Below are 23,935 nucleotides of genomic sequence, written 5' to 3' on the forward strand. Positions count from 1 at the left end.
TTTTTTTCTTAAATTCCATATATATGTGTTGGCATACGGTATTTGTCTTTCTCTTTCTGACTCACTTCACTCTGTATGACAGACTCTAGGTCCATCTTTTAATGAAAGTTTTTCCACCAACCTTTATTTCAGCTCCAGTGTGCTGCTCTGCTCGTTACAACCTAGCATTTTTGGCCTTTTTTGGTTTCTTCGTTCTCTATTCATTACGGGTGAATCTGAGTGTGGCATTAGTGGATATGGTGGATTCCAACACAACCGCAGCAGATAATAGAACTGCCAACGAGTGTGCAGAACATTCTGCTCCCATAAAAGTTCTTCATAACCAAACGGTAAGTGCTGTTTTTCAAGCAAATCATCTTAGTCCTAAAATACTTCCGAGTAAAAATATTGAAAAATATTGAATTTATTCATCCTACAGAAACACAGACACTTTCTTCATGTAAATTCTGAATCATTTACTTGTGTTTTCCCAGTAACTGGTTAGACAGTAACATAACTGTAGCTGCTGCTGCTGCACTCTGATCTGTTTGAAAAGTAGTTTTTCAGTTTCCTCCGTAAACATACTGTCCTTGAAGAGAATTTGGAAAAACCTGTCTGGCATATTAGAAAATCAGGTTGTTTTAGATGTTGCTAAGTAGTCTTTATGGGACCATTATTTAATAGCTGTGCTACTTAAAAGGTTCCTGTTGCAGGAGGATTAAGATAATCTCAACTACAGGATGAAAAATAAGAATGGGGCAGTTATGGGGCTTCCCTGGTGGTGCAGTGGTTGAGAATCCACCTGCTAATGCAGGGGACACGGGTTCGAGCCCTGGTCTGGGAGGATCCCACATGCCGCGGAGAAACTAGGCCCGGGAGCCACAACTACTGAGCCTGCGCGTCTGGAGCCTGTGCTCCGCAACAAGAGAGGCCGCGATAGTGAGAGGCCCGCACACCGCGATGAAGAGTGGCCCCCGCTTGCCACAACTAGAGAAAACCGTCGCACAGAAATGAAGACCCAGTACAGCCAAAATAAATAAATCAACCAAATACTTTGCAACAACTTTCAGATTGTTACCTTATTTAAAAAAAAAAAAAAGAATGAGTCAGTTTCAAAAACAAATTCTATACATGCCTCACCTAAGCTGCTGATGTCATTTTGCCTCCCTCATATTATATTGGAATTGATAAGTGCGTGTTCATCATTTGTTTAGAATTGAGTTTTACACACTTCAAACATTTTATTTTGTCTCACATGGGGAGACAATACAGGCGGGAAAGGCTGGTGTCCTTTTTCTTTTTGTGGCCACACTGTGCGACATGTGGGATCTTAGTCCCCCGACCAGGGATTGAACCTGCACCCCCTGCAGTGGAAGCACGCAGTCTTAACCAGTGGACTGCCAGGGAAGTCCCAGGTGTCCTTTTTTATAAGCGTATTTTCATCCATCTTCAGTGCTCACAAAGGAGCCAAATCCCATGGGGGTGAGTCTCTCCTGCCATTTACAGACAAGATCACTCAAACAGGGATGAGGGTTTCTGCCCAAACAAGCACATGTACAAAATAATGACTTATCAAAAACCTTTACATTGGACTTCAGTGTTGCCGAATATATATTTGGGTACACATCACCCACTTTCCCCACCTCAACCTGTAACTTCTGGACACTTGATGAAGCCCTGGAATTCTACAGAGAAGCTGCAGATTGGTACTCTAAACAAAGATAGATAATTAGGGGTTTGCTTTGTGTCTTTACTTTCGATAAGTGCTTTTGATGATCCACCTACTTACTTGCCCTACATCGACAGTAAAAAGAAATCCTGAATGGTTCTTAACACATGGGTAGGTTACAGGGCTATGTGTGCTAAAGATGTCAGATACTCAGTCACCAAATCTTCATTTTCACCTTACTGTGTACTGCTACTAATTAAAAGACATTTCCTACTCACGTGAAGTTTCTGGCTTGGTTTAAATTCTTGCTCTTTTGTATGGCTCTATGTCCTTGTTGAAGTGCTTGGTCTGAAATAGTCTATTAATTAATGTTCTTTTTTTTTTTTTTTTTGTGGTACGCGGGCCTCTCACTGTTGTGACCTCTCCCGTTCGGAGCACAGGCTCCGGACGCGCAGGCTCAGCGGCCATGGCTCACGGGCCCAGCCGCTCTGCAGCACGTGGGATCCTCCCGGACCGGGGCACGAACCCGTGTCCCCTGCATCGGCAAGCGGACTGCGCCACCAGGGAAGCCCCAATGGTCTATTAATTATCTATATTTTTGCATACTAGTAGCCAACGTTAAGTGAATATTTAGTGTGTGTCAGGGCTTATTTTATGGGCCTTTTTCATTTAATCTTCCCAGATCACAAATCCAGTAAGTAACAGAGCTGGGCTTGAACCCAGGCCTGGCTCCAAAGCCTAGCTTGGCCACTGCAGTATCCTGTTCAGTAGCTTTCTGGATTAAACCTGTGCCCTTTTTGAGCCTTCTTTGTCATGGTCATTACAAAATATCTACAATTCATCCCATAGTCTAGTTTCATAAAATAGCAAGCCTTCCTGAACATGACTTTCAATGATTTTCGATTCACTTCTAGAATCTGCATGTCTGTATCACGGTGACTCACCTACCCAGTAGAAAGTCTGCATGTTCTTCAGTCTAAAACAGTGGTTCTGGGGAGTTTCCTGGCAGTCCAGTGGTTAGGACTCGGCGCTTTCACCGCTGTGGCCCAGGTTCAAACCCTGGTCAGGGAACTAAGATCCCACAAGCCTCACGGCCAAAAAAACAGAAAAACAAACAAACAAAAACAGTGGTTCAAAATTACATTTATATGTACTCACATGCCAGTAAGAGAAAGGAGCCATTTCATCAAGGTCTTAAAAGGCTGTTCTTTTTCCTCCCACTCTTTACAGGGTAAAAAGTACCGATGGGATGCAGAAACTCAAGGATGGATTCTCGGGTCTTTTTTTTATGGCTACGTGATCACGCAGATTCCTGCAGGATATGTTGCCAGCAGAAGTGGGGGAAAACTGCTGCTGGGATTTGGGGTCCTTGGCACCTCTGTCTTCACCCTGTTCACTCCCCTCGCTGCAGATTTCGGAGTTGGAGCCCTCGTTGCACTCAGGGCCCTAGAAGGACTCGGAGAGGTAATTTTTTTTCTCTTTTGTTATTCTTCTTACCCTATATCACTTTCTTGTCTCCTTAAAGATATCATTCTTGGGCCTCCCTGGTGGCTCAGTGGTTGAGAGTCCGCCTGCCGATGCAGGGGACGTGGGCTTGTGCCCCGGTCCGGGAAGATCCCACATGCTGCGGAGCAGCTGGGCCCGTGAGCCATGGCCGCTGAGCCTGCGCATCCGGAGCCTGTGCTCTGCAACGGGAGAGGCCACAGCAGTGAGAGGCCCGCGTACCGCAAAAAAAAAAAAAAAAAAAAAAGATATCATTCTTTGATATGAATATGAACCAGAAAAAATGACATTGGAAGATAATAGGGATTTATTTTTTAGTTAGAAACTCATTAACTATGAAATAACATGAGTAGATTTCACTTGTGGTCAGTGAGGTCTTGAGTGGGAGCACTCCACAATTAGAAGCTTTACTCAAAGACTAGAGGAAACATTTTCTAGGGGAATACTTCATAGCTTCCCCTACTCCCTCGTACTGAGGAGATAAGAAACCACTATTAAAACCATAAGGACAGACCATCCTACTTCTTGAACTTTTGCCACTGTTTACCTCTGCTCCGTCATTGATTGCCCAGGTCTAAAACATATTTTACCCAATAGACTGTCAAATTGCCTTGTTTTCCTTTAAATCTGTTGTTTTTCATAGAACTTCTTCTTTATCATTTGTTCTTTTTTCTGGTCCTCTAACTTAGAGACAAATAATTTATCGTTTTATGTAGCTATCTTTTTTTTAGTCCTGTGATTCTTCTGGCCTTTCTGCTGCTTTTAAAATTGTTATTATTAATTCTTATCTTTTTTTTTCCTCTCCTCCTAAGATTTCTGTCATTTTTTAATTTTAATTTTAAAATTTTAATTTCTTATTTTTTTCCTTTCCACTTCTCTTTTGCATTTCGTCATGTGTACCTCCACCTTTAAATAATGACCTCGTTTCATTTCTAACTTTGAACTTCTCAAGGCATAGGTTTATTTTGCTCTCTCTTAACATTTCTTTAACCAAGCAAGATAGTGGCCTCTGGGTTTAGTATACAGCTTAAAGGTTATCTTGTATCATGCTGTGTAGGAAGAACACTGACTGGAGTCGTAAAATCAGAGTCTGAATAATAACTCCACTGTGTCTAATGGTGGAACCATAGGTTTTAATATAAATATTATACAAATACAATACATAATATATAATATAAATCAAATATATTAAATACCTGCCCCGTCCTCAGTCACAGCTCAGATGTGATAATAACTGCTAGAAAACTTTGGAAATTGCCAAGTGCTTTTTAAATGTAAGCTTTGGTCACTCATCTGGACATTCCTATTTTGTCTTTATCCAATAAGGGTGTACCAAATAAACCCTTCTTGACTACAAAATAAAATTACCCCCTGACTAACAGGTTCCTTTTCTCCTTATCTAAGTAAAATATATGTTTTACAGATAAACTGAAGTTCTATGGGCTTCCCTGGTGGCGCAGTGGTTGAGAGTCCGCCTGCCAATGCAGGGGACAGGGGTTCGTGCCCCGGTCCGGGAGGATCCCAAATGCCGCAGAGCAGCTAGGCCCGTGAGCCATGGCCACTGAGCCTGCGCCTCTGGAGCCTGTGCTCCTCAACGGGAGAGGCCACAACAGTGAGAGGCCCACGTACCGCAAAAAAAAAAACAAAAAACAAAAAACTGAAGTTCTAAGAGGTTCACTGATCTTTCTGAGGCTACACAGCTAGTGAATGGCCAAGGAGAGCTGTGAATCGACTGCTGCAAATCTACCCGAATCTATTCCTTCCTGTTCCCTTGTAGCATCTTCTCCTCTCCCAAGCCTCTGTGAGCCTCCCTGCCTTCACTGTTTTGTTGCTTCTCCACTATCAGTAATTAGCATTTTTTAAAATTGAGGTATAGGGCTTCCCTGGTGGCGCAGTGGTTGAGAGTCTGCCTGCCGATGCAGGGGACATGGGTTCGTGCCCCAGTGCGGGAAGATCCCGCATGCCACGGAGCAGCTGGGCCCGTGAGCCATGGCCGCTGAGCCTGTGCGTCCGGAGCCTGTGCTCCGCAACAGGAGAGGCCACAACAGTGAGAGGCCCGCGTACCGCAAAAAAAAAAAAAAAATTGAGGTATAGTAGATGTCCAATATTATATAAATTTCAGGTGTATAACGATTCAAAATTTTTATGGATTATACTCCATTTATAGTTATTATAAAACATTGGTTATATTCCCTGTGCTGTATAATCTATCATTATAGCTTATTTATTTTATACATAGTAGTTTGCACCTCTTAATCCTCCACTCCTATCTTGCCCCTCCCCTAATTGGCATTTACTAGGCTAATTATCACCAGAAAAGAAAAAAATACCAGTAAACACTCTAATTGAGTGTTTTTTGGTAGTACCTTTTTTTGGTAGGACCATTTTTCCTGTTGAGTAAGGTGAATCTGAATTTTCTTCTAGTATCCCACAGTATTAGCTCAGTATTTTTAAAAGTTACATATTGATAACATTCCCATTGCATTCAGGCCATAAATAAAGTAAATGAGTAAAATTCACCGTGGGAGGGTACCTTTATATCCTCATTCAGTACATTCTTTTACATTTTTTGTAACCCTTGCCTTGCAGTCCTCAAATCAGTTGACAGAATCCACAAATCTTTGTTCAGATTTTGAAAGTACTTCATTATGAGGTATTTGCACTCAGCACTGTAAAGACATCTCACTCCATGAAACCTGATTCTAGTGTGAGTCTTATCCAGAAACTTCTTTTGCAACAAAATACGCAACTGAATTTAAAACATTAACAAAACTACCTTGTATTTCATCAGAAATATCTTTTTCCCTTACCAGGGTGTCACGTTTCCAGCCATGCATGCCATGTGGTCTTCGTGGGCTCCTCCTCTTGAAAGAAGCAAGCTTCTCAGCATTTCATATGCAGGTGAGATAACTGTTCTTGTGAAGGTTTTCGCTACATTTTGTTATCTGTATATCAACCTTGGGGGAAGGGCGCACAGCAGAATCATGCAATGTCAGGTGCTTTCTTTGGGGAAAACTTAAGTTGCAGGGGTATAACTTTATTATTAATCTTCTTCTTTGGCTCACCAGCATATAGCAAAGCGGCTTCATTGACTACTGTCATTTCCTCCATGTGCCATCATTTATTTCAAAACATGTTGCCTTTTCAGATGTTGATATAGAGAATGCTTTAACAAAACAAAGCCAAAAATGCTGGAAAATTGAACACTTTTGTCCTTAAATTGTGATTTGATTTGATCATCTGATAAGCTGGTCATGACTTTCAACACCTCCCTTCAGACACCTTGTTTTCTATGCATTTATTTGCTATCATTTTGATCTGTAGGTAAGATAGCATGAGCTTTATATGTGAATTATAATTTTTCCAGCTCACACACTGAATGAAAACTTTTTGACCTGACTGCTTTTAAATACAGTTATTGAGAAAGACCTCTCTGCGGTGGCTTTGAAGCTAAAATCTGAAGGATGAGAATGAACCAGTCACGCAAGGAGCAAAAAGGAAAGCATTCCAGCCAGTCAGAACAGCACATACAAGGGCTGTCAGGCAGGAAGTAACATAAGGGTTCAAAGCAATGAGAAACCACTGAAGGGGTCTAGAACACACTGAATAAAGGGGGTAATGGCATAAGATGGGGTTAGAGAAATAGACAAGAGCCAGATTACATCAGGGCTTACAGGCCACAGGGAGGAATGTAGATTTTTTTTTCCAAACTACAATGGAGAGACATCAGAAGTTTTTAATCGAGAGAGAGACATGATCCCATGTACATTTTAAGAAGATTCTTACAGCTATGTGGAGATCGATGTAAGAAATCTGATGAGAAGTTCAAGAACAGGCACTGTCAGTGGTTCCCCTTTGCCTGTTGAATAGTCTAAGCTCAAACTAGGGGTCAAGATTCTTTATGGTCTTCACCACTTCATTTTAGCCAGCCTAGCCCTTGACACCTAGTGCCTGGCATGGAGCAGATATTCAGTAACTATTCAACCCGGTTTTCTAGCCTTCCTATTCCGTTCCTTCACCCAATTGAAGTTCCCAAACCCACTTTCTGCTTTCCTACTTGCTTTCATTTGCTCACCCTGTTACACCTGCCTCCGTATCTTCTTTCTTATGGGACCAGATCTTGCCCAACTTTTCAAAGTCCCACTGCTGCTTCTTACATCTTTTCCTGATCTCTAGAGGTCAGAGGTAATCTGTCCTACATTTGAACTTCCATATTGCTCTGTGACACACAACACTTTCTAACATGTAATCATTAGTTGTTTATATTTACTTCCTATATAAGACTAAAATTTGAGACCAGAAACAATGTCTGATTATTTTAGCTCCCACTGTACCTTCTAAGATGTCTTCTGTTTGGTGGTTAAAATGAATTTTATCACTTATTTATCCGAAACAATTGTGTGTAATATATTTGGGGCAAATTAGATTACCAAAAGCTTCGTTCTTTTTTCACCAGGTGTGCTGCAGTAGGTTATGTTTAGAGACCATCTTTGAGCCTTTCCCCAAACACTTGGCTTTCTAACACATTTACTAGTAATGTGGCATTTACTGGCTCATATTATAATAGGTCTTCTATTGCTTGATGCCTTCTAATTCATCAGTAGCTACATAGTTGTAACTAATATAACTACATATTAATGTATACATTTTACATATTGTGGGTTTTCTAGTAAATGATCCCGTAAGAGAATGGGTTGTTTATATTTACATGTGACTAACTCAACTCCTATAGGATTTGAATCACTCTTTCTTTTCCCTGTTGTCTGTTATCCGTCTTCTTTAGGCTGTAGACCTGTGTCCCCTCTTTGTTCATTTTTCTCCAAAGTTTACAAAGTCTTTGTTGTTATTCTAGGAGCACAGCTTGGGACAGTAGTTTCTCTTCCTCTTTCTGGTATAGTTTGCTTCTATATGAATTGGACTTACGTCTTCTACCTCTTTGGTAAGTTTATTCAAAAATGTAACCTAAATTATAATGTGACAGATCCAAAATGTAATAGTGGTCTAATAATTGGTTAAAATATGTATATTCCAATTCACTGAAGTAACCATCTCCTAGACCACAAAGCTCTGAAACACTTACTGACAACCTGTTTTTCAAGTTTATGTAGTTAAAATGATCTAGCTGAGTTGTGACCTGATGTTAATTTTGGAATATTTGTTTAATAGAAACTGCTGTTGAATCCAGGACTTAAATGCTATACTTACTATAAAAACTGCTGTGTTGTTTATTATAAAAAATGTATATTTTGAAAATATGTCTTCTCAAACAAAGTAGGATGCTCTCACTTGGTAGTTTTAATCTTTTTTGTTTCTTTGTTTAGTCCCAGGGCCTTTCATTTCTCACTCTCAATAGCAGGATGATACACATATTTAATAAATTAGATTGCCATGTAAACATTTTGAAGGAAATATATCTGCAGTCAAAACAAAAAACAAATCAATAAACAAAAGCAGATACCTGTGGAAATAATAGATTGTAGACTTTTATTTTTTAAAAGGTTTGTCTGGTAGGCCCTGATAGGCAGAGTCATGTGGTTAAAAGTTGTTCTCTTCAGGTGCAAACTTCCCATTATAAAATAAAGAAGTCATGGGGATGTAATGTACAGCACAGTGATATTGTGGTACATACTTTTTTTGTTTTTTTGGCTGTGTTGGGTCTTTGTTGCTGTGCGTGGGCTTTCTCTAGTTGCAGCGAGCGGGGGCTACTCTTCGTTGTGGTGCACGGGCTTCTCCTTGCGGTGGCTTCTCTTGTTGTGGAGCACGGGCTCTAGGTGCGCAGGTTTCAGTAGTTGTGGCATGCGGGCTCAGTAGTTGTGGCTTGTAGGCTCTAGAGCGCAGGCTCAGTAGTTGTGGCACACGGGCTTAGTTGCTCCACGGCATGTGGGATCTTTCCGGACCAGGGATCAAACCCATGTCCCCTGTATTGGCAGGTGGATTCTTAATCACTGCACCGCCAGGGAAGTCCCTGTGGTACATACTTGAAAGTTACCAAGAGAATAAATCCTAAAAGTTCTCATCACAGGAAAAAAAATGTTTGTCATTTTGTATGGTGATAGATGGTAGCCAGATATATTGTGGTGATTATTTTGCAGTGTATATAAATATCAAATCATTATGTTGTACACTTGAAACTAATGTAATGTTATATGTCAGTTATACTGCAATTTTTTAAAAAAGTTTTTCCTCTTAAAAATTTATAGGAAATAATACAAATAGCAGTTATCCCCTTAAAGAATTATGAGAAGAACTTGAAAACAAAGCTGAAACCAAATTTTCACTAAGTTTATAATTACGTAATTTTTTCAAGACAGAAAAATTGCTGTTGGTGCATACTAATTTCATTTACCTCTTATTTTTCTATTTTAAGGTACAGTTGGAATCATTTGGTTTATTTTATGGATCTGGTTAGTTAGTGATACACCAGAAACTCACAAGACAATCTCCCCCTATGAAAAGGAATACATTCTTTCATCATTAAGAAATCAGGTAAGGACTTTGGCACATTTTAAAAATAATTTCAGAACCTTTTTTTTTCTTCAGAATTAAGATACCAGTTTTTTTAATAGATATTTCTGTTGTGCACACTCTAGGCAAAGTAGAGCAGGCAAATTAAATAAAGGTACAAAGTACTCTTTTGTCCAAGAAATGTCAATTCTTTCTAGTTTAAATCTATGAAATTTAAAATCTAGAAATTTATTTAAATCTAGTTTAAATCTATGAAAAATTACTTTTCTAAGTCATTTTAAACCTTCTAGAGTAATGATTATCAAGTGAGTCTCCTTTGTCTTCTTAATTAGTAGAAAATAAGATGTGTTATTTACAAGAGGAATCTTATAGCTATACCCTAAATGTTAGTTGTTAGAAAACTAGTGTGTTTTTATCTGTATTTTAAACGAGTGTGATTTAACAAGGACAGCACATTTATTGTGATATATAATAATATAATATGATATACACCTGTTTGCTCCTCTAGGGTAGCCCTTCAGGAAAAATTTATACTTAACTAAAGTAAGATTTGTTTCACTTAATTGAGCACAACAGCAAGTCAGAAATAAAAGTCTATCATAATTTAATAGTCTATCATAATTTAATTTATGATAAATTTGCATCATAATTTAATACATAATTTATCATAAATTCTCATGCCGTGGAGACAAAATATTTGCCTTTTGGTGGGAATAAAAGAAGAACATGAAAACATTAGGAAAATTCAAATATATATAGTCTTTTCTTTAGCATTGTTAATGGCTTCATAGTCACTTTATTGGTTTAAGAACATAAAATATTTCGTGTAAGACTTTTATTGCCCACTAAGTTATTATTACTGATATTTTCAATTTTTATATATAGTAAACCAGGCAGTAATTAAACATTTACTCACTCACATTTCTTTTTTTTTTTTTTTTGGCTGCATTGGGTCTTTGTTGCTGCTCACAGGCTTTCTCTAGTTGCGGCGAGCAGGGTCTGCTCTTCGTTGTGGTGCGCAGGCTTCTCATTGCGGTGGCTTCTCTTGCTGCGGAGCACGGGCTCTAGGCGCGCAGGCTCAGTAGTTGTGGCTCACGGGCTTAGTTGCTCCACGGCATGTGGGATCTTCCCGGACCAGGGCTCGAACCCATGTTCCCTGCACTGGCAGGTGGATTCTTAATCACTGCACCACCAGGGAAGTCCCAATATGGTGTATTTGATGAGCCTGCCATTATTTCGCTTGGTGAGGTAACTGACAAAGGACTCAAGAGGGAAAGTGTCAATTCTACTATTTTCTTGGTGTTCACTCGTGCTTACATTAGTAGACTTCTATTTACTTTCTCCTTAAGAATCTTTTGAAGATGTTGATTTTGTAGATTTGTTTTAATTAAAACTGGCTAATAAAATCCATAAATCCATTTTAAAAGGCAGGTGTAAACTGTAACATGCTGTAATATTACACCGAGGGCAGACCAACAAGTAAGGATGCCATTAACCCCTTTTAATTGGGGAGATCATACAACATGTGATGGTCTGACATATTCCAGGGCCAACCTATTTGTTAAATATTAATAGAGTTTAATTTCTCTTTTTACAATAAAAGTGAGTATAGATAGAAGACCTGTTATGTCTTTCCACACCATGGTGGATTATCTTGCTACCGCTGGGATGCTTACATCCTGCTTTGAAGACCGTTACTCCAAATGGCTACATAAAAAACCTCCTATTGCACAGTTCTTATAGATCACTGTAAATGCATAAAGATTGGAGAATGAAATATGAATTCTAATAGGACTTCCAATCTCTTTCCTTTGCCCTTATGCCAGCCTCTGAATTTGATTATTAAACTGTCCTCTGTTTTTTAGGTGGAAAAAGTAATATTGCAGGTGACTGCTGACATTCATAAGGAGTATTTAGTTTGACATTTTAGCTCTAAGATTACATTTCTGTTTTTTCTTCAGATCTGAATCATGGAGTTTCTATTGCTGTTTAATATTTTTAAAGAGTTGTTTAAAAATCTGGGATTTAGTAATCAAGGTTGATAACGTATTCTAGACGAATTTCAGCTGATCAGATACAGATCTAAACATAGCATGAACATAGCTGTAGCTTATCCTAATTATGCCTGTTTTTTTTTTTTTCCTTTTTCAGCTCTCTTCACAGAAGTCAGTGCCATGGATACCTATGCTGAAATCACTAGCACTTTGGGCTATTGTAGTTGCACATTTTTCTTACAACTGGACTTTTTATACTTTACTGACCTTATTGCCTACGTATATGAAGGAGGTCCTAAGGTTCAATATTCAAGAGGTAAGAAAACATAAGTTTCTGCTTCTTATAGAGAGTATACTGAATTTGTTTTTATCTATGTGAGACTCAGTTATTTTGCATCTTCCATTTTACTCTGATATACTAAATTCTAGAGTCTGCTCTTTTTAGCCTTGCTTGTTCCTCCCCTCTGTGTGTGTTAACTCTTGATTCAGAGTATCTTGGCTGGTATCCCCTTTAACTGTGAAGGTCTTACTAGTCCCCAGTAACGTGCCAGGACCTCAGATGATAAATGCAGGTGGTACCATATTTCCTTGGGATGGTAGCCCGACTCTGCTGGGAGCCGAGAGGGGTGCTGGGAGACACAAGGTTCTTGTACAGAAATCGCTCGGCAGTGTTATCCAGGTGTTGGCAGAGCTATAGTTGCAAAGCTGTGTAAGACAGACCCCCCACTAAAACTGCCAGTTCCTTATGAACTCATCAAACTGAGGCAATTCCTATTATCTCTATGTTGATGGATTTTGTCTTTAAAGAGATTGAAGAAAAACCTAAAGAGAAAGAGGCACAGTTTATAAGTAAATTTGGTAGTGTTTTTGCCTTCAAAATGAAGGATAAATCAAAGATGTAAATGTTAGGAGCTAAAATGACAAAACTCTTAGAAGTGTACATCTTTGTGACTTTGGGCTAGGCAACAGTTTCTTACATATGATACCAAAAGCACACATGACCAAAGGAAAATATAGATAAATTGGGCTTCATCAAAATTGAAAACTTTTGTGCCTCAAAGGACACCATCAAGAATAAAAACCCACTGAATGGGAGAAAATATTTGCAAATCATATATTTGATAACTATATAAAGAATTTATACAACTCAATAATAGAAAGATAAATAACGCAATTTTTTAAATGGGCAAAGGATTTGAATAGACATTTCTCCAAAGATATGCAAGTGACCAATAAGCCCATGTACTGATGCTCAGCGTCATTACTCAATGGTTTGCACAGCAAAGGAAACCATAAACAAGATGAAAAGACAACCCTCAGAATGGGAGAAAATATTTGCAAACGAAGCAACTGCCAAAGATTAATCTCCAAAATATACAAGCAGCTCATGCAGCTCAATATCAAAAAAACAAGCAAGGGTCTTCCCTGGTGGCGTAGTGGTTAATAATCTTCCTGCTAATGCAGGGGACACAGGTTTGAGCCCTGGTCCGGGAAGATCCCACATGCCGCGGAACAACTAAGCCTGTGTGCCACAACTACTGAGTCTGCACTCTAGAGCCCGCGAGCCAAAACTACAGAGCCTGCATGCCACAGCTACTGAAGCCCGTGTGCCTAGAGCCCGTGCTCCACAATAAGAGAAGCCACTTCAATGAGAAGCCCGTGCACCGCAACAAAGAGTAGCCCCAGCCCCCGCTCGCCACAGCTTGAGAAAGCCTGCACGCAGCAACAAAGACCCAACACAGCCAAAACTAATAAATTAATTAATTAATTAAAAAAAAAAACAAGCAACCCAATCCAAAAATGGGCAAAAGACCTAAATAGACATTTCTCCAAAGAAAATATACAGATTGCCAACAAACACATGAAAGGATGCTCAAGAACACTAATCATTAGAGAAATACAAATCAAAACTACAATGAGGTATCACCTCACACCAGTCAGAATGGCCATCATCAAAAAATCTACAAAGAATAAATGCTGGAGAGCGTGTGGAGAAAAGGGAACCCTCTTGCACTGCTGGTGGGAATGTAAATTGATACAGTCACTATGGAGAACAGTATGGAGGTTCCTTAAAAAACTAAAAATGGAACTACCATATGACCCAGCAATCCCACTACTGGGCATATACCCAGAGAAAACCATAATTCAAAAAGAGTCAGGTACCACAATGTTCATTGCAGCTTTATTTACAATAGCCAGGACATGGAAGCAACCTAAGTGTCCATCAACAGATGAATGGATAAAGAAGGTGTGGCACATATATACAATGGAATATTACTCAGGCATAAAAAGAAACAAAATTGAGCTATTTGTAATGAGGTGGATGGACCTAATGTCTGTCATACAGAGTGAAGTAAGTCAGAAAGAGATAAACAAATACCGTGTGCTAACACATATATATGGAATCTAAAAAAAAAAAAGGTTCTGACGAACCTAGGGGAAGGACAGGAATAAAGATGCAGACGTAGAGAATGGTCTTGAGGACACAGGGAGGGGGAAAGGTAAGCTGGGATGATGAAGTGAGAGAGTAGCATTGACTATGCTGGTATATACACTACCAAATGCAAAATAGATAGCTAGTGGGAAGCAGCTGCATTGCACAGGGAGATCAGCTCGGTGCTTTGTAACCACCTAGAAGGGTGGGATAGGGAGGGTGGGAGGGAGACGCAAGAGGGAGGGGATATGGGAATATATGTATACACATAGCTGATTCACTTTGTTATACAGTAGAAACTAACACACCATTGTAAAGCAATTATACTCCAATAAAGATGTTAAAAAATAAATAAAATAAAATTGATTTGCCAAAAATATATATATATATATATACAGAAATGGAACACAAAACCATAATGAGATACCACTTCACACCTATTAGAATCAGAAAACCAAAAAATAACAAGTGTTGGTGAGCAGGTAGAGGAAACAGAACCCTCATACATTGCTGGTGGGGATGTGAAGCGGTGTCGCCATTATGGAAAACAGTTTGGCAATTCCTCAAAAAGTTAAACATAAAGTTATTATTGTGACCCAGAAATTCCATTCCTGGGTCTATACCCAAGAGAACTGAAAACATATGTGCACACAGAAACATGTACATGTACATAAAAGTTCATACCATTATTCGTAATGATGAAAAAGTGGAAACAACCCGAATATGTATCAGCTGGTGAATAGATAAACGAAATATGGTATATTCCACAGTGGACTGTCACTCAGCCACAGAGTGGAAGCCCTGGAAGTAAAGCAGCAGCCTGGGTGGTAAATGTGATGATAGCAAGGCTGACTGCACGACTGCCTTGGTTACAAGGACTTAGAGCTGTCAACAGTGTTAAAGTGAACTGTTGCATCACCTCACTTCCAAGGCATACTGAAAACATTGGCCACATGGACCGAACCTTAAACGTCACCGAAACAGCTAAGCTGTGAAGAACTCCTCTGGTTACTTTTGAAAAAAGAGATCCATTATACTGAAATATATCCACCAATTGCATTGACAGAAGTTAAACTGAAATGAGGCTTTACCAATAGCGTGGGACGGATTTGTTGCAAGCAACCTTGCTTTTTCTAAGCTCTCTGTTAACAGAGCCTGACTGGAGTCTCCTACTGTACTGACAAATTTCATATGCAAATTTAAAGATCATTCCACTGATGCTTCTATTTGCAATTTTCCCAGGAGAACTATAGAAAGAATGAAATATCAGTAGCTGACTGGTAATTAGTATATGTACTTAATTGCCTTCATTTATTTATTTATTTATTTTTTTGCGGTACGCGGGCCTCTCACTGTTGTGGCCTCTCCCGTTGTGGAGCACAGGCTCCGGACGCGCAGGCTCAGCGGCCATGGCTCACAGGCCCAACTGGGATCTTCCCGGACCGAGGCACGAACCCGTGTCCCCTGCATCGGCAGGCGGACTCTAAACCACTGTGCCACCAGGGAAGCCCACCTTCATTTATTTTTTATCAATTTTTTTTAATTCTATAATGAGAAACTTTAAAACTAGAATATTTTTTCTTGCATTTTCATACCAAAAAAAGGCATTTTCTTTCCGAATCAAAATTAAAAGAAATGTGAACAGAGTTTGAAAAGAATTCTCTTGTATAGAAGCCTCTTTTTTAATGGATTTTTTTTCTTGAAAAATCAGCATATTACATTCATGAAATGGCCTTTGTTCAAAATAAAGCTTGCTTTGAGAAGCATTGTATTTAAAATTATACTCTCGTTAATTAAAATTTTTAAAGCTCTTGATCCTTTGTTTTAAGCTTGCTTTGTTACATAAGTTTATTTTCATTAGTTATCACCGCTTTTCTTTTTTTCTAGCTTTTTCCTAGTGTCCCTATTTCTTACAGCTCAGTGAGAGTTGGGGCAATATCTGTTACCCTATTTTGGATATTAACATTTTGGAATCTTTTTTTTTTAATAAGTGAATACAAGGAACCACATCCTTGAACAGAATGCTTAACAACTGTGGAAGATACCGTGGATGTATAAATGTTGAAGATTTTGTCAGGGGAGTTTTTACCATTGGAATTTTAAGTGGAGAAATTCAGTAACTCTGATGAATTATCGGTCTTATCCCACCAGAGGACAAAGCTACGATCAGGAAATTCTCTTCTCTATTTGCTGCAGTTCATGTGTAGGGTTCTGCCACAGATAATGATAGATGTGATCCTACTGTGCGGAATTCTAAATGGAGTAAAATTTAAAGAGGAAATTACTCAGCTTAATACCAGAAAGAAACAAAAATCTTCAGCCACAGAAGTAGAACTGGAAGCATGCAACATCTGAAAATAGACCACAGACTATGATGAAAAAAATTAAATCTTTTCTTAAGCACACTTAAATTTAAAATATTAACAAGTTTTGCTGGTCTGTACCATTAATGATGCTTAGATAGAATTATTACCAGATTTAAATATCAATGATAAAATATCTTTCTACCTTTTCTGTGTTTGTAAATCTCTAACAGGTGTACCCATCTCTTTCAGGCTATAAAAAACTTTTGTTTTGGGGCTTCCCTGGTGGCGCAGTGGTTGAGAGTCCGCCTGCCGATGCAGGGGACACGGGTTTGTGCCCCGGTCCGGGAAGATCCCACATGCCGCAGAGCGGCTAGGCCCGTGAGCCATGGCCGCTGAGCCTGTGCGTCCGGAGCCTGTGCTCCGCAACGGGAGAGGCCACAACAGTGAGAGGCCCGCGTACCGCAAACAAACAAACAAACAAACAAACAAACAAAAACTTTTGTTTTTATCAGAATTGGGCCATTTAGGGTTAGCACCTCAGGTTTGTGCTTAAGGAGAAATGAATAGAAGAAAGAAATTTCTGGGGGGATTTTTGAGTATATTTTCTTCATTTTACAGAATTTGTGATTTCCTAAAAAGCTGACTGTCTAGTCATTTCCTACAAAGCAAATAACACATTTCCAAGATAAATTCTGCTTCACATCTCGTGGTGTTTTCGTTTTGTTCAGGTGGTGATGTAAAGTGAAAGAAGAGACGGAAAAATAGAGCTCTCTCTATCACCTCACCGCCTCTGTGCTCTGCTCAGAGCATGTGCGAGTGCCCCAGGCACGTTATTTTTTTAACTGCATCTTGATTTTGCATACTTTAATTTCAGAACAAAATAAACAAAAAAAACCCACAATACACAACCTTCAAACCCCATGTCAAATGTGGAAAGGGATAGGACTTGAGGCCCTTGTATCCTGCCTTAGACAGAAGGACAAAAATAAAACCACTAGACGTCAGCAGAGGGAGCCAGGTGGGCCAGGGCTACTGGGGCTGCCTCTGGGGGAGCCGTGGGGACACTACGGAGGGAACAAAGTCTGCAGGTAGAAACTCCTCATCTACTTCTTCCATGCGAGAGGCATCCTCATCACCCTCGAGGTGGGGAATCTCACCAGGAACAGCAGCCCTGGGCTCCTGTGCTGTCACTTCATCCTCATCCGTGCCCATGCCCAGCTCGATCGTGCAGTAGAGGCAGCTGGAGCAGGTCTGGGGATCCTCAAGCGAGAAGCCGGAAGAGAGCAGTGCAGTTTCGAACAGCACCTAGACGGCGCTCACTTCAGAATAATTCATTAAGCCATACATTTGACTTATGTGCTTTTCTCCATCTGAATTTTATTTTATAATAAAATATATTTTTTAAGTAAATAAATAAATGAAAACTGTCCCGCGGGGAAAATCCATAGGCTAATACGAAGACGTCTTCTCTCACTGAAGCTACAGCCCAAGTCCCAGAATAACATTCAAGATTACCCTGAGCATACTGCACTATGGGAGCTCTGGTTCCCTCTGAGACAGGCTCTCTGGGACTGCACTGAACTGCATCCCATAATCCTTAGAAAAATCAGCCTTATTTGCTATATTATATAAAAATTAACAGAATATTGCTATGTGTCTCCTCTGCTTTCATATGGTAGTGGGTGTGTGTGTGTATATGTTGTTTTGGTTCTTCCTCCATAATTAATTCCGGATCTTCTTATTCCTTCCAGAATGGGTTTTTATCTGCAGTCCCTTATTTAGGCTGTTGGTTATGTATGATCCTGTCTGGTCAGGCCGCTGACAATTTAAGGGCAAAATGGAATTTTTCAACTCTATGTGTTCGAAGAGTTTTTAGCCTTATAGGTAGGTAAAAATGAATCAGGTTTGGTTTTGGTTTACAATTATTTACTGTGTTTACAAGGCAAGGCAAAATAAAAATGATAATAGTAGTCATTTGTTCACATATTAAAACAATATATTTTAATGCATGTAGTGCATGTCTATACAAGATGGTTCTTTTTGAATGATGCATTTTGAGGATTAAGATTTATAATATCCTATTATCTCTACCATACTCTTGTAACTATAAAAAATGGCATGCTTTGCTGAATATCTTCCCCAGAATTTTTTTTAACTTATTTATTTTATTTATTTATTATTGGCTGTGTTGGGTCTTTGTTGCTGCGTGTAAGCTTTGTTGTGGTGCGAGGGCTTCTCATTGCGGTGGCTTCTCTTGTTGCAGAGCACGGGCTCTAGGTGCGCAGGCTTCAGTAGTTGTGGCCCGCGGGCTCTAGAGCGCAGGCTTAGTAGTTGTAGCACATGGGCTTAGTTGCTCTGCGGCATGTGGGATCTCCCCGGACCAGGGCTCGAACCCGTGTCCCCTGCCTTGGCAGGCAGATTCTTAACCACTGCGCCACCAGGGAAGCCCATCTTCCCCAGAATTTTAAAAATCACTTTGTTTTCAACCCTAAGTTTGCAATGAAAATAAGATTTTTAAGTCTCCATCCCTTTTCTATTTTAAATTTCAATCAAAAATGTATACTAACATCATTATATCAAATAAGGAGCTATAAATCAAAGCTGTAAATCAAAGGAAGCTTAAATAATCATGTGTTTCAGAGTCTGATTTCAGAAAAGTGAAGTTTAAAACTATGTAGGACAGGGACTTCCCTGCCAGTCCAGTGGCTTCCACTGCAGGGGGCACGGGTTTGATCCCTGGTCTGGGAACTAAGATCCCACATGCCATGTGGCGTGGCCAGGAAATAAATTTAAAAAAGAAACAAAAACCCATGTAGGACAATTATTCGAGTAAGTAGAGACCCTCAAAGTCACTGATGACTGTACTTCAATAATTACATTGTAAAGGGACCCTGTTCAATGTAATTCTGAAAACACCTCTGAGCACCTACAGCTAGAATGTGCTGTCCAGTCCCACTGCTTACTGATCTCGACTCTGGAGAAATTTTTCCACATCTACAAGTGAAATAAATCCCTTTGATTTAATTGGATTTTTTCTTTTTTGACTTTCTGTGGACCTGCTCTGTCTAGTACAGTAGCCACTAGCCATATGTGGCTGTTTAAATGTAATTGAAATTTAAAAATAAGTTCCTTGGTTGCAGTATATACAAATACAACATTTCCATCATCACAGAGACTTGTTGGATGGCACTGCTATTGACACAGAGAGAAAACAGCAGCCCACCCGTTAGGTCCCTTCCTGTATTACTTATATTTGATGCTTAACTGCCTGTAATAAACTCCACGTATTGTTTACAGTTGTCAAAACCTAGATGGAGTGTTTTTCTAACTTTATCCAGCAAAGTTTATTATTTAGTTTATCTTCTTTGGTTATGTGAACTTTGAATCACATTCTGTATCAACTATTGCTTCTCTCTAGAACCATATTTTTCAGTCATTCTCTTGTTCTTTTCTTAAACATTGTAGAACTTTGAGTCCTGGTCACACGTAGATTTAATAACATTGCATAGTGAGATTTTTTTTTTTTTTTTACGTTTTGTAATAGTTGCATTCATCCTATATGTTTTCCAGCAAATTTTTTTTTCATGAAACTGTAATTTAAACTGAGTCTTCTAGGCAGTATACTGTTTCTACAGTAGATGGCAGTAATGTCAAATCTCAGATTTATACTATATTAAAGAGCAAGCAAATACTAATGCTGGGGCTTCCTTTTTTTCTTTTTATAATGTTTTAACTCCAGGAATGATTGGACCTGCAGTATTCCTGGTAGCCGCTGGATTTATAGGTTGTGATTATTCTTTGGCTGTTGCATTCCTAACCATATCAACAACACTGGGAGGCTTTTGCTCTTCTGGATTTAGCATCAACCATCTGGACATTGCTCCTTCGTGAGTACTGATATAAAGATTCGTTCTGACTGACTTTAAATTATTTTCTTTAAGTGTGGTAAAATATATATAACACAAAATTTGCCATTTTTAAGTGTATATAGTTCTGTGGCATTAAGTACATCCATTCACATTATTATGCAACCATCACCATGATCCATTCCAGAACTTTTTTATCTTCCCACACTGAAACCCTGGACCCATTAAACACTAACTCCCATTCCCCCACCTCACGCCCCAGCCCCTGGCAGCTGCCATTCTACTACTTTCTGTCTCTGTGCATATGACTACTCTAGGAATGACACCACACAGCTTATAAATGATAGAGCCAGAACTTCCCCCTAAAATCTTACTTTTAATCCCAGAATTCTTTCTACAGCTGTTTCTCTGGAAATATTCTTTGGGCCTGTGCCAGTTGACAAGGTAGAGGAGGGGACTATGTAAATATTTTAACCCGGGGGATTTGATGCACTTAATTTTTTTTTAAATAATGAATATGAATTTATTTTTGGAGAAGAGACCAGTGGTCTCCTCCCACCTTTCCCCTACCCCCAGTTCTTCCCAGCTGGACTACCACAGAATCTTCTGATTCCTGCTAATCCTTGTCTCCCATCCCTTCAATAAATACTTCTAAATAAGCTCCAACAAACTGGTGCTCACAGAGCTTGAGTGGACCTTTGAAATCATTCTAATCCAGTCTCTCGTTTTATATAAGAAGTCCAGGAAGGCTCCATAGCATCGGATATGCTTAACTCTGGGCGGAGTCCTGTCTGCCGCTCCTACAGGGGCTCATTCTCGGCCTGTGGTCCACTGCCTTTTCCTCTCCATCCATCTGAATCCTTTCCATTTCACATCCCAGTTCTTCATTAAGCCTTTCCAGGCCATTGTGCTTTTTTCTCTTCCTTTTCTCAATTTACAATTTTATGCTGGATACCATACCTTAATTTGTAATTATTTCTAATGTAACTCTTCTCTTTCTTACCTCCCCAATTTGCATGTAAGCGTCCTCAGACTGAGACATCCTATATATCCATATCACAGCTTCTGCAGAAGGAGAGGCACCCCCAGTCCATACTTGCTGAGTGGTTGATTTATCTGATCATACTAAGCAAATAGGAGCTTCAGTGCTACATACCCTTAACAGTGGGGAACCAAAGAAAGAAAACCAGCAACACTTGTGTATTGGGCCAAGAAACCATTTGAAACAAAAGGTAGCCTAAGCAAAAGCTCTAGGGCTATCATCTCTGAGAGTTCAGGGCCCAAGTCTGTGTTACTAACCCCAGCAGTACCAGCACCTGGCCCTGTGCTGGGCCATGGTCAGTGCTCAGTCAATCAATTACATGAATGGAAGAATGAAAATAGACTTTCATATTCAGTACCATGTCAAAATTCTTTCTAAAAAGCTATTTGTGTTGACCTTACTGTGTGTCAGTCAACACTTTTCTTTAAAGCTCTTTCTTATGAGAAATGAGAAATAAGAAATAAGGGAAGAATTTTGTGAAATTTACAAGCTAGAAAATGTTTGTTAACTATACATATTGGTGAGTTAAGAACTGAAGGAGTTTTGGACTTCCCCGGCTGTCCAGTGGTTAAGACTCTGTGCTTGTAATGCAGGGGCATGGGTTCAATCCCTGGTCAAGGAACTAAGATCCCATATGCCGTGCAGCACAGCTAAAAAAAAAAAAAAAAAGAAGAAGAACTGACGGAGTTTAACATAAGGAAAGAGAAGAAGAAAAGTAAATTAACTTGAAAAGTAAATTAATTAATTTAAAAATAAAAAGTAAATTAATTTAATTTACTTGGAAAGTAAAGTAATCTCAAGAAAACTTTGTTAAACGTAGTGAACGTTTGAAAGATTGGATACAAACGTAACTGAAATAATAAAGAGCCCATTGGAGTGGAAGGAGTAAAGACGTAAGATGCCATTTCAGTGGGGACCAGGGCAAGCCCACTGCCCTGAACACATCTCTGCTCGGGCTCGAGACTTGGGCTTGAGGTGTACAAAGTAGAGAAAAGGATTCAAGGAATAGGAAATAATTAAAGGACTGTTCCTTTATGCTACTGATTAGAAAAGGAATCTGGAAAGGCTTTCCCTTGAAATAAGTTAAACAAATGACATTGTTTTTATAAACTATAAGTGTGTGGTTTATAGAATCATAGAAAGTTAGAACTGGGAAGGATTTAGAGTATTCTTGTCTCTTACTATGCCGACTGTGGTCCATGGAGCAGCGGCATCATTGTGCAAAATGCAGGTCCTCAGGCATCTCCCCAGACTTACCGAACTAGAATCTGCATCTTTAGATCCTCAGGGATCTAAAGGATCCTTTAGATCCCTTGTACCTTTGAGTGTGAGACCCTGGTCTGGTCCGGTCCTCTGATGCATACAAGCGTTTATAGAGTACCTGCTATACCTTCAGTCCTCTACGTGGTGCTACGGAAAATAAAACCCAGCTCCTGCTCGCAAGGAGATTGTCTAGTTAGGAAAGAAACAATAAAACATAAACAATTGTAATGTATTATGATGATAATTAATTCTTTCAAAATGTAATTATCAAATGCCTACCAGGTACCAGCCACAACAGCACAACTGTGGCCTGTGGAGCTCTTAGTCTAGGGTGGTGGACATGAAAGAAATAAAAACCAACTTTTTGAAAAGAAAGTTGAGAGAATATAGTAGGGGGATATAATGCAGATCAAGGAGCCAGGGAAGGTCTCTCTGAGGAAGTGATATTTAAGCTAAAGCCTGAAGAATGAGTAAGAAGTTAGGCAAAAAGGAAGTAGTATTCCCGAAAGAGGAATTTACACGACAGGAAGAAGAAACTGGTGTGTGTCTTAGTCAGCTTGGACTGCCAGAAAAAAATACCATAGACTGGGGACCTTAATCAACAGAAATTTTCTCACAGTTCTAGAGGCTAGAATTCCAAGATCAAGGTGCCAACACAGTTGTTTTCTGGTGAGGACTCTTCCTGGTTTGCAGAAGAGCTGACCCCTTGCTGTGTGCTCACACGGCCTTTCTTCAGGTATGCGTGCATGGGTGTGTGCAGAGAGGGAGAGAGCTCTGGTGTCTCTTACTCTTCTTATAAGGGCACCAGCCCTGTCCGATTAGGGTCCCACCCTTATGATCTCATTTAACCTTTATCACCTCCTAAAGACCCTGTCTCCAAATGCAATCACACTGAGGGTGAGGGCTTCAACATATGAATTTTGGAAGCATGCATTCAGTCCATAACAGTGTATTTCACGTAACTGAGAGAAGGTCATTTGTGGCTGAGATGCAGGGAAGAAAGCCACTGGGGAGTAAGCAGGAGCCTATAGTAAGCATTTTATATTGTATCCAAAGCAAGTAAGAAGTGACATTCTCTGTATTTTAAGGTCACTCTGTGAGGACGAATACAAGTAGAGAAAGCCAATTAGGAGGCTATTGCAGTAATCCATATAAGAGGTGATGATGGCCTGGAATGGGGAGAGGAGATGTAAAGAAGTAGATAGATTTGAGATCTTTGTGATTACAATAGGTGGGACTTGACAGTAGATTCAACCTGAAGAGTGAGGAAGATACCAGGGATGATGATTTCCATGTGTTTTGCATGGGCAGATAGTTGTGCCGCTTACTGAAACTGGGATGTCTGGAGGAAGAAGAGTCTTGGGGTAAGATAAAAATTTCACAGGTTAGGGCTTCCCTGGTGGCGCAGTGGTTG

General features: G+C 39.6%; 1 protein-coding gene across 8 annotated transcripts in view; it reads left to right on the forward strand.

The window, feature by feature from the left end:
- Positions 1-23,935, forward strand: part of SLC17A5 (solute carrier family 17 member 5) — a gene marked incomplete at both ends in the record, with an annotated part of 48,152 nt that overhangs the window by 12,679 nt on the left and 11,538 nt on the right. For 3 of the 8 annotated variants that reach the window (XM_079716129.1, XM_079716124.1, XM_079716126.1), the window contains 8 exons: positions 133-329; positions 2,879-3,112; positions 5,965-6,052; positions 8,004-8,090; positions 9,519-9,637; positions 11,768-11,926; positions 18,102-18,234; positions 20,090-20,237. In XM_079716129.1, coding sequence (XP_079572255.1) covers positions 133-329; positions 2,879-3,112; positions 5,965-6,052; positions 8,004-8,090; positions 9,519-9,637; positions 11,768-11,926; positions 18,102-18,234; positions 20,090-20,237 — 1,165 coding nt within the window. Of the gene's footprint in view, positions 1-89; positions 330-2,878; positions 3,113-5,964; positions 6,053-8,003; positions 8,091-9,518; positions 9,638-11,767; positions 11,927-18,101; positions 18,235-20,089; positions 20,238-23,935 lie in introns of all 8 variants that reach the window. The other 5 variants (XM_079716123.1, XM_079716125.1, XM_079716127.1 and 2 more) reach the window with 5 other exon arrangements.

Source organism: Hyperoodon ampullatus (assembly GCF_949752795.1).
Source record: "Hyperoodon ampullatus genome assembly, chromosome: 12".
In the NCBI taxonomy this organism is placed as follows: domain Eukaryota; kingdom Metazoa; phylum Chordata; class Mammalia; order Artiodactyla; family Ziphiidae; genus Hyperoodon; species Hyperoodon ampullatus.